Below are 11277 nucleotides of genomic sequence, written 5' to 3'. Positions count from 1 at the left end.
CTATCCGACAAGTCCTGAGTTTTTTCTCCGCCGCTTCTTCATCCAACAACTAATCACAAACTCACTTCTCTCTTACTCAACTCCATCATGAGCATCTCATCAGACACCAAGCAGACCCCTGCGTGGTCGAGTGATAGCGGCAACTCATACGCCATGGTCAACGATGGCGCCCAGCGTAACCACACACAGACACCCGTTGCCGTCGTGGGCATGGCCTGTCGTCTCCCTGGCCACAGCAACTCACCCACCCTGCTCTGGGACTTTCTGCAACGCGGCGGTATCGCGAAGAACGAGCCTCCAGCCACACGCTTCAGCTTGGCCGGGCACCATGATGAGCACCGCAGGCCAAGAACGATGAAGAGCCCCGGTGGCATGTTCATGGAGGACGTTGACCCGGAGGTCTTTGACGGGCAATTCTTCAACATCAGCCGTGTTGACTGCATAGCCATGGACCCTTAGCAACGTATCCTCCTCGAGGTTGCATACGAGTGCTTGGAGAACGCGGGCATTCCGCTCGAGGCCATCAGCGGCAAAAGGGTTGGATGCCTTGTCGGCACGAACATCGTGGGTACGTGACTTACCTCATGATACCTTGCCTCGGTTCGAAACGATGTTATATGTTACTGACACTGCATGTTTGATAGACTATGCCTCTATGCAGAGTCGTGACCCCGAGAACCGTCCAGAGTCCGCGACGATAGGTGTCGCCTGGTCCATTTTGAGTAATCGGATCAGTCACTTCCTCAACGTCCACGGCCCCAGGTAAGTTGGAGATAGCCATCAGCCTGAGTTCCTCTGAGCAAAACATAGAGGGAACTAATTCTCGTACCAGTATGACAGTAGACTCGGCATGCTCTGCCAGTCTTGTCGGCGTCGAAGTTGCCTGCCGTTACCTCGACACCCACCAGGCAGACGGAATGCTGGTATCCGGTGCCAGTCTCTGGCTGACTCCCGAGCACAACGAAGAGATCGGCATGATGCGCATGACACAGTCAGCTACCGGCCGATGCCACAGCTTCGATGCCAAGGCAGATGGCTATGCCAAGGCAGAAGGCATGAACGTTGTCTACCTGAAGCGTCTTGACGATGCCCTGCGGGACGGCGACCCGATCCGCGCCGTCATCCGCGGCACCGCCACCAACAGTGACGGCCGAACACCTGGAATCGCCAGTCCCAGCGCCGAGGCCCAGTCGGCTGCCATCAGGGCGGCATACGCCAACGCTGGCATCAAGAACTTCAACGATACACAATACCTAGAGTGCCACGGTACCGGCACGCCTGCCGGAGACCCAATTGAAGTCAGGGGCGCCGCCTCCGTTTTCGCAGGCACCCGCGAGGTCGGCCAGGACCTCGTGATCGGATCCATTAAGAGCAACATCGGCCACTCTGAGGCCGCGGCAGGCTTGTCTGGTTTGATGAAAGTCGTTCTTGCGCTCGAGCATAGCATCATCACCGGCAACCCGACCTTTGTGACCCCCAACCCCAACATCGACTTCGCGGGCTTCCGAGTTCGTCCCACGCGCATGTCCATCAAGTGGCCAGAGACATCTTTGGACGTCCGCCGTGCAAGTGTGAACTCATTTGGTTTCGGCGGCTCAAATGCACACGCCATCTTGGAAAACGCCCCCTTTGCAACCCACGTATCCTCCTACAAGGAGATCACGTCGGACTTCTTCGGTGATGACGATGATGATGAAGACGTGATCATCGCCGAGGATGCTCCGTCAAAGGTACTTGTCTTGTCCGCGAACGATCAGTCGTCGTTGAAGAGCTACATCAGCGCGCTCTCGGGGCACCTGATCAACCCCGGAGTTTCGGTCGACATCGACGACCTGGCGTATACGCTCTCAGAGCGCAGAAGTCATCACTACTACCGCGCTTTCCTTACCACAAACTCCAGCAGCAGCATTGACCAAGGGAAGATTCAATTCGGTCAGAAGGCTGCCTCGAAGCCGCGGGTCGGGTTCGTCTTCACCGGCCAGGGAGCGCAGTGGCCGCAGATGGGATGCAGTCTCGTCCAGGCTTTCCCGCAGGCGAGGCAGGTGATTGAGGAGTTGGACCAGGTCCTCCAGAAGCTTCCCGATGCGCCTTCTTGGAGTTTGCTTGCCGAGCTGACCGAGGAAAGAAGCTCTGCGGCCCTGCGACAGCCAGAGTACTCCCAGCCTCTCGTAACCGCTTTGCAATTGGCCATCCTCGAGGTGGTGAAGGAATGGGGTATCAGTCCCGAGGCCGTGGTGGGACACTCATCTGGGGAGATTGCTGCTGCCGCCGCTGCCGGCCTGATCACACCAGACGACGCCATCAAGATTGCATATTACCGTGGTCAAGCCACCAAGAAGTTCCCTCCCAAGGAGCCACTGGGAATGTTGGCTGTTGGTGTCGATGTCGAGACGGTCGAGAAGTACATTGAACCAGAGAGCAAGGTTCAGATTGCCTGCTACAACAGTCCTAGCAGCATTACTCTCTCCGGCGCTGCCGCAGCGCTAAAGTCACTCGAGGAACGCCTGAAGCAGGATGGCCACTTCGCGAGGTTGCTTCTGGTCGATGCTGCGTACCACTCGGACTACATGGCCCCGATTGGAGAAGTGTACGAGAAGATGCTAAAGGGTAGCAAGAACGCATCTCCCAGCAAGCCCACGGCTAAGATGTTCAGTTCCGTCACCGGTCAGGTCCTGACCGAGGCGCCAGATGCCGCTTACTGGAAGAGCAACATGGTTTCCCCGGTCCGTTTCACCACGGCGGCGAAGGAGCTTTTCCAAGACCCGCAAGCTGGTGTCGATTTCCTCATCGAGATCGGCCCTAGCAACGCTCTGTCAGGTCCCATCGCCCAGATCAAAAAGACTCTCTCGGGTGCGCCGGCCGACGCGTCGTATACATCGGCGTTGAAGCGTGGACCAGACTCGATCCAGTCCTTGTACAATGTCGCGGGCCAACTCTTCCTCCTCGGCGGGACGGTAGATCTCAGGAAGGTCAACCGAACCCACGAGTCGAGGACTCCTTCGGTCATTGTCGATCTGCCAAATTATTCGTGGAACCACTCTCAGCGGTACTGGCACGAGACGCAGGCCAGCCGTGACTGGCGCTTCAAGAAGTTCATCAACCACGACCTCCTGGGATCAAAGATGAACGGCACCGCATGGCAGTCTCCCATTTTCCAAAAGACTCTCCGCCTCGGTGACATGCCCTGGCTGCGGGACCACATGATGGGAAACCAGATCATCTTCCCGGGAGCGGGCTACTGTGCCATGGCGGTGGAGGCCATGTACCAGGTGTCCATGGTGACGAAGTGGGATGGAAAGGAGCCGTCCCGGTAACAGTTCCGCTTCCGTGACATCCGCTTCCTGCGCGCCTTGGTGCTCGAGGAAGATGAATCTGCTACTTACACGCTGACCTTGACACCGGCACGAGGGGGATCGATCCGCGACTGGTTTGAGTTCCGTGTCTGCTCGACCAAGGACACGGTCTACACCGAGCATTGCGCCGGCTTGATCTCTGTGGAGACCGACTACAAGGAGACGCCGGCCCCGAGCGGCTCTCTCAAGCCCTTGGAGCTCGCCACGCCTGCCAGCATGATGTACAAGGCGGTTCGAGAGTCTGGCTATAACTACGGCCCTTGCTTCCAGAAGCATCTTCTTTTCGAGGCCACCATGGGCGTGACCGAAAGCCGGTCCACCGTGGCAATGGATCCCCCGCCCTCCACGTACGGACAGTCGTTCTATCCCATTCACCCGGCCAGCATCGATGCCTGCTTCTACATCGGCATCCTGGCTATCTCCAAGGGTGACATTCCGCTCGTGGGAGCTGTCCACGTGCCGCAGATCCTGAGCAGTCTCGTCATTCCCATGCGCCGCGAACAACCCGCGGAGGCAATCGCTCTGGCCTCGGCTCGCTTCCTGGGCATTGGACGGGAGGACCTCCACCGCAACTACGGCTCCGACCTGTCTCTGTACGACCCCAAGGACGGGTCGCTCATCTTCGAGATGAAGGGCCTGACCAAGCGCGACATCGAGACCAGCGAGGAAGAGGGCGCCAAGCACCTCTTCACGCACCTGGCGTGGGAAGCTGACCTCCCCCTGCTTCTGTCCGCACCGGAGCCCAAGCTGCGGCAATTCCTGAGGGACAGTGGCAAGACGACGAAGGACCTGATTGATCTTGTAGCGCACAAGAAGCCAACGCTCAAGGTTCTGGAGGTTAACCTGAGCTCAACTGACGCATCAAGCCTGTGGGTTCAAGAAGAATCTAACCCCATCCGCGGCGCCGCATCTCAGTACAACTTTGCCGTGAGCGATCCCGCGACGCTGGTCAGCGCCCAGAGTCAGCTTTCGACCCACGCCCCGTCCGCTCAGTTTGGCTTGCTCGATGTGAATAGCTCCGCTGCTATCGTGCCAGACGTCAAGTTTGACCTCGTCATCGTCAAGGCTTCGGACCGTATCGATGCAACGACGCGAGATCGGGCTCTGGCGAGCATCTCCCAGTCGGTAGATGCCGGAAGCATTGTGATCAGTATTGGCCAGGGGGTCTCAATCAGCTCGCTCGGCAGTGTTCAAACCATCGATGACGATACTTCCGTTGTCTATGTCCAAAACACCGAGAAGGTACTGGAGGTGGCATTGCCGACGGTCAGCTTCATCAGCCTCACCGGCACCGTCCATGAGGCGTCCAGCAAGATTCTGGGACACATCATCCAAAGTGGCTGGAATATCCAGAAGCTCGCTGACCCTTCTACCGTCACCGCCGGCCAGATCGTCCTTGTTCTTGACGAGTTGGTGTCACCCATCATGATCAACCCAGACGCAAAGCAGTGGCATACTCTGAAGCACCTCATCCAGAAGCAGTGCAGAATCCTCTGGGTGACTTCCGGTGCTCATTTGGACGTCAGCAACCCCAAATCTGCGGCGATCAACGGATTCTTCCGATCCGTCCGCGCCGAAGAGGGTGCCCGCCTCATCAACCTGGACGTGGAGCGCCCCGAAGGAGACGCCACCGGCGCAGCCATCGTCTCCTGCCTCGATATTCTTTCACAGCCTGACCCCAAGGACCAGCTCGAGAGCGAGTTTGTCGAACGTGGCGGAGTCGTTCATGTCAGCCGTCTGCTGCCGGACTGGGAAATCACCAGGCTCCAGGGACATCACCCCAGCGACCGCAAGACAGAGGTGCTGGACATCCACGCCAGCGATACCATCATCAACATGGGTGCGGAGCGTCTGGGCGACATGGATTCTATCCATTACCACGAGGTGACGGCGGAGCCTCAGCCGCTTGAGGACGGCTACGTCGAGGTCGAGGTTTACGCCGCTGGTTTTAATTACAAGGACGTCGTTGTCACCATGGGCATCGTTCCTGGTGACGAGCGTGAACTGGGTGGCGAGGCGGCTGGCATCGTCACGAAGGTTTCGCCGAGTGTCACTTCACTCAAGGTGGGGCAACGTGTCGTGGTCTTCACCCCGGCGACCATTTCCAACCGCGTCCGCACCCGGCCCGGACGAGTGCATGCCCTCCCTGACTGGATGTCTTTCGAGGAGGCCGCCACTCTTTGTGGTGTTTACTTGACTTCCATCTACTCATTGTTTGACATGGCAGATGTGAAGGCCGGCAAGACCGTGCTGATTCACTCCGCGGCGGGTGGTGTGGGCATTTCATCCATGCAGCTGGCTCAGTATGCTGGTGCGGAGGTAAGTGGGACCACTCCCTTAACGAGAGATGACTTTGGTCTCCGAATGTTGTGACTAACACTTTCTCTTCGCCAGGTCTTTGCAACTGTTGGTTCTCCTGACAAGAGAGAATTCTTCAAGTCCACCTTCGGCCTGGAGGACGACCACATCTTCAACTCCCGTGACACATCGTTCGGTGACCAAATCTTGGCTGCGACCGGTGGCTGCGGAGTCGATATCATTCTGAACTCCCTCACAGGTGACATGCTTGACGAGTCTTTCCGTGTCTTGGCCGACGGAGGTATCATGGTTGAGATTGGAAAGAAAGACATCTTGGATCGCAACAGCCTTGCCATGGAGCCATTCGATCGCAATATCTCCCTGAGAGCCGTTGATATGTCTCACCAGAGAGCCCCTGATCACCTCATTGCCCGGTAGGCATACCTCCCTCGCCACCCACAGTCGCATCACGAAGATACATGACTGACTTATGTTCTCTTCAAGTCTTATGACCAAGCTCTTTGAACTACTCGAGGGACGCCACGTCAAGCCAATCAACCCCATCCACATTTTCTCCTTCACCGACGTCGCCAACACGGTTCGCTACCTACGCGCGGGTAAGCACATTGGCAAGGTCGTCATTTCCGACGGCCCCGAGGCGAAGATTTCTGTGCCCGTAAGTTGCCATCCGTCTAAAGAAAGAAATACGATTGTAGGAAAAGCTTATACTGATTTCTTAAAGGTCCGACGCGCGCCGAAAACCCTCCACTTCCGCGATGATGCCACCTATCTGATCGTAGGCGGTCTCCGCGGTCTCTGTGGTGCCCTGGCCATCTACCTCGCCAAAAGCGGCGCGAAACACCTCGCAGTCATTTCCAGAAGCGGGCACACTGACGAAAAGTCCCGCTCTATTGTCAAACAGGTCAAAGCCCTTGGATCAAGCATCGACCTCCTGACCGCCGATGTGACCAGCAAGGGCGACGTCCAGCGGGCCTTCAACCAGACGTCCTTCCCAGTTGGGGGAATCATTCAGGGCGCAATGGTCCTCCGGGTAAGTGTTTTCTTATAGACAAGGTATGGAGTTGTTTCTGACATTTTCCTCCGCTAGGACCGACCGTTCGACTCCATGACACTGGAAGAATACCACCAAGCCGTTGGCTGCAAGATTCAGGGTACATGGAACCTCCACGATGCAGCAGAGAAGCTCGGCCTCGAACTCGACTTCTTCACCATGCTCTCCAGTATCTCCGGTGTCATTGGGCAGCGCGGACAGGCCAACTACGCCGCCGCCAACGTCTTCCTCGACTCTTTCGCTGCCTACCGTCAGAAACGGGGACAGGCCGCGTGCTCCATTGACCTGGACGTCATCGAGGACGACGGCTTCATCGCCAACAACGATGGGTTCCAGGAGAAGCATTTTGACAGCCGCACCTTTAAGGGCATTAATAACGGCCTCCTGCGGCAGATCCTTTACTTCTCCATCCTGCAGCAGGCAGGAAAGTTCCCGGGCTCACCGTCGGCTGCGCAGATGGTCACTGGTATTGTAGCGCCGCAGCCTGCTGACTCGGCGCTCTTGCAAGACGCCCGCTTCGCGGCGCTGCGGACCGGTTCCGCCGGGGGCAGGGCTGCTGGCAAGGGCGGCAACAGTGCCAATGCGGATGTGCAGGCGCTGCTTCTCCTCCTGAAGTCGAAGTCTGCTGACACTTCGGCACAAGTGGCAGCGACAGGTATGCAAGACCACATCTTTTCTCCTCTCCTCCTCGAGGTCCAATATGCACATGTACTAATCCGGTTCTTCTGTCTAGTGGATGTTGTAAACAAGTGTTTTGTTCGCATGCTCCGTCTCTCAGAGCCAATGGACCCGGCCCGACCGCTGTCAGTGTATGGCATTGATTCGCTGGCGGCAGTTGAGGTGCGCAACTGGGTCCGCAACGAGCTGGGTGCTTTGGTTACCACAGTTGACATCATGAACGCGTCCTCGTTGTTGTCATTCTGCGAGAAGATTGTTTCAAAGATCATGGTCGAATAAGTAACTTGAGTTTATGTCTCGTGTTTGGAGTTCGGTCAGGTTTTGAATAGCACAAATAGGAAGTCCGGAGGCAATCGAAAGTAACTTACCTCAGAAAGATCCAAGACTATTTGGCGTATTTCACACGACTTCTTAACAAAACAGAAACGTTACCTTGGGGATTTTGCAGATTCAAAGCGTTCCATTTGGATAAATGCCGGCCCGCAATGACATTAACAGACACGAATCGACGTCTTATTTGCTATTAAGCCTTTCCCAACCAGACAGCCTCCGAACACTCCACACTTGGAGCTGCCTCTCTTAGCCCTCAATGGTAATGTGGCATTTCTTGCGGCTTTTGCCAAGGGTAAGCATTGCTGAACAGCCTGATTCCGTGACCTGCACTTGACCTGTAATGAGCCATGGCCTGCAAGATGCTGAGGCAGCAGGATCAGCCACCAGCCTTCTGATTGTCACAGCATTTCAGCTTGCTGCCAAGGTCGCACTCCGCCTGTGTTGACAGGTCCTCTTCACATGCCTTCCGAAATATCCTGGAAGTACATATAGCTCGGTAAGGCAGCAGACTTCCGACAATTTGTCTTCTGCACTTCTTCCCTTCCAGGTTCTAGCTCACCTTTCATGACAGCACATACCCAACACTCAACATGGATGATACAACAACGATTCAGAGTCTCCGTAGGCGGAAGTCTCAACCTAATGGTCCTGTGTCCAACTCCGAGAATCTGCCACTCCAAGATTTCCGCCAATACACTGCGAGGTCTTCATCTCTTGTGTCTACTGGCCAGGGCGTTCAACCAGAACAGCTAGAGTCCAGTGATGAAACGTCCTTATTGAACGAAGCTGGGTCGTTGAACGGCGCGGCAAAGCACATCTCATCGCCCACTCGATGGAATGCCCTCGGCTTGTTTGGCATTTTTGTCCTAGTCCTGGGCTCAATCGGCATTGTAGTTGGTATGACTCTCCTAGCATACATCTGGCGATCATCGATGCGCGCACAAGCCGGGCACATGGACAATGGTCAAATATGGGACCTGATCATTGACAAAAACTGGCCTTCGGTAACCGTGACTGTCACAACCGCCGTCATTCGCGTCTGTCTTGGCTTTCAGATGGGCATCCTTACTGGCATGATTGCCTCCCTTTTGATCGAAAGGACTGGCGTGCCTATGAGATCGGTTGCGCTGGTATCGATGCTCAGGGCCTTGTCTACATCTCCGTACAACCTAGTCTCAAGATCGATATTGAGGACGCCACTTGCCATTGCTGTTTGTGTCGCGGTTATTTTGACAGCAACGTCTAATTTTACATCAACGGCGCTTCTGGTCGATTTCAGTATTACCCGCATTATCACACCATCAAAGACTGTTGAATTGTTTTACAGCAGCAGCAAACTAGGAGATGCAATTGGCACTGGCATCGGCCGTTTCAGTAGCGCAAAGGCCGGCTCATTGAGAGGATCTAAGATCTGGAATCCCCAGCCCGCCACTTATTTCCGGTTTGCCGAGCTCAGATATGGCCCAGAGATTGTTTCAGACGCCGATAGCAAAAGTATGGACGATTCAGGGACAACGCTACGGGCCATCTTACCATTCTCTACCGTGACCGACCGCACAAGGCTGCGAAAGTACGAAGGCCCCAGCGTCTTATTTGACTCGAGAGTAGTCTGCATTCGACCGAATCTTACAAACATCATGTTTTCAACAGCGTCCTCGGGAACACATGGTGGCAACAGCCGGGCTGATCAGTTTGATGAGATCATTGCTAAAGGTCGCTTCTCAATCCCCGGAGGATTTTCATTCTTCTCATCTTACTACAAGCCACCTCTAATAGGTCATCAATTCAGATGTGCAGTTTCCGCACCCCAAGATACTGAAGACAGCAAGTATTGGCCGGTATCGATCTGTTCTGTTGTGGGCGGTTTGATGTCGCAAAAGCAGAACTACTCACAGCTACCCGATCTTAATTCGACTGTACTTCCATACCGTTCGTTTTCCACCAGTGCCTTCCTTGTCTTCAATACTACGGGGTCTATAGACGAATGGCAAACATACATAAAGGCTCAAGGAGACATAAGCGACGACGACAATCTTATTTGGGATTCCGTTGCGACGTCGAACTGGAAGACATCAAACAATGGGGCCTGGGTAGATTGGTCACCCCGAGCTGGCCTTTTTAGCGGCAAAGTATCGATCAGCACATGCTTTACCAACATGCCTGGTTTTCATGGGAAAGTCAGGATTTCCAGTAGTCATGAGGGATCCGAGCCAACCCTCTCGCGGGACCGAGACACAGGTCGGTACGAGACAGCCTCGATTAGAGATCAATATCTAAATCTCGGTACCAACGCAACCTCACCGGATCTCCGAGGTATCCTAAACCTGCACCCAAATTCGAGTTGGGAGTTCCTGAGTTATCTCAGAACGGCAAGCGTACGGGAAAAATGGATGGCTTTCAATGCCGTGGCGGGTTCAATGCCGTGGCGGGTGGCATGCCATATATGAGCTTGAATGGGGCTACTGCAACATTCGAAATCCTACCAAGTGGTTTTCTGCTCCCAGGAGCGTTCTACCCTTACGCTGTACACTATGCGCATGCCGAGCTGTTTCAGGCCATCGTACAACATACTGATAGCCTGGCACAAGGCCTTCAGGGGCTTTTCACAGTTCTTCGACAAATGGCATACTACGAAAGTCTACCATACTTTGACAAGAAGTCAGCAGCTGTGAGAGCCCTTTCTAGCCAGGCTCTCATACCTACAGGATGGACCGGTTTCTCCATAGTTGCCCTCATGATAGTTGCCCATTTCATTCTCCTCACGATAACAACCGTACTGTTCTTGGGGTGGACGAAAGCCAGCTGGCTCGGCAACGTATGGGCTTCTTTAAGTCAGGTTGTTTCCTCAGAGACAAAATTTGATTTCTAGGAGCACTGGCATGGATGATAATGCGGTGGAGAAGATAATTACGAGAGGATTGCCAGGAGGAAATGGGAAGTCAACATACCGGCTGAGGATGAAGGCAAACGAATTGAATGGGAGAAATGAGCTGTCCTTGATTTGAAGGGAATTCCAGGCATGAAATGAATTTTCTTCCCATATTACCTTCTGCACTTTACTTCTTCATTCATGTTGTTTGTCAAATACGGTCTTGTGGTTCACATAGGAAGCTATCGCCACCTAGCACTTCCGGTAAAATTGGCAAGACGTCCAGCAACCTCGAATCTGCCGCTGTGTGTATTCCGTGTAGAGCAGTCTAAATTAGTTCTTCACCACCTTGCGTTAATGTCCGCCCCCTTAAAATTGTGCAAAGTGTGCATTCCGAGGGGCCGGTGGTGCGATAATTAGACTTTCCGAAGACAGGACTAGATTTTACTGCAAGGCAAGGTCCTTGTATAGTACCGACCATCTAATACCGGGAGGCTCTGGCGTGAGAACGAAAGAGCCAGAATATCGGTGAATGAAGTGGTTGGGCGTACAAGCACCATGCTCACCGCGGAGTGACCAAAAGCGCTCTTAGCTACGAGGCTCTGAGTTAGCTCAAGCGGCACTAAGACACTTGAAGCAAGAGACATGGCACATAGGTAGTAGAATATTTGATG

The 11277-nt window shown here is 54.6% G+C and overlaps 1 protein-coding gene across 1 annotated transcript; it reads left to right on the top strand.

Annotated features, from left to right (window-relative positions):
- Positions 1 to 87: 87 nt before the first annotated feature.
- On the top strand, positions 88 to 7680 carry COL26b_006174 (Type I Iterative PKS; the record flags this gene model as incomplete). Its single annotated transcript, XM_053178998.1, has 9 exons — positions 88 to 399; positions 460 to 568; positions 645 to 762; positions 833 to 3278; positions 3318 to 5672; positions 5748 to 6085; positions 6156 to 6327; positions 6394 to 6702; positions 6760 to 7680. The coding sequence occupies 9 exons, from the start codon at positions 88 to 90 to the stop codon at positions 7678 to 7680; spliced, it is 7080 nt and encodes a 2359-aa protein (XP_053037124.1).
- Between the last annotated feature and the right edge of the window lie 3597 nt (positions 7681 to 11277).

Source organism: Colletotrichum chrysophilum (assembly GCF_026319265.1).
Source record: "Colletotrichum chrysophilum strain AFK26 chromosome Unknown scaffold_44, whole genome shotgun sequence".
In the NCBI taxonomy this organism is placed as follows: Eukaryota; Fungi; Ascomycota; class Sordariomycetes; order Glomerellales; family Glomerellaceae; genus Colletotrichum; species Colletotrichum chrysophilum.
This window is presented reverse-complemented; position numbering and strand designations above follow the sequence as displayed.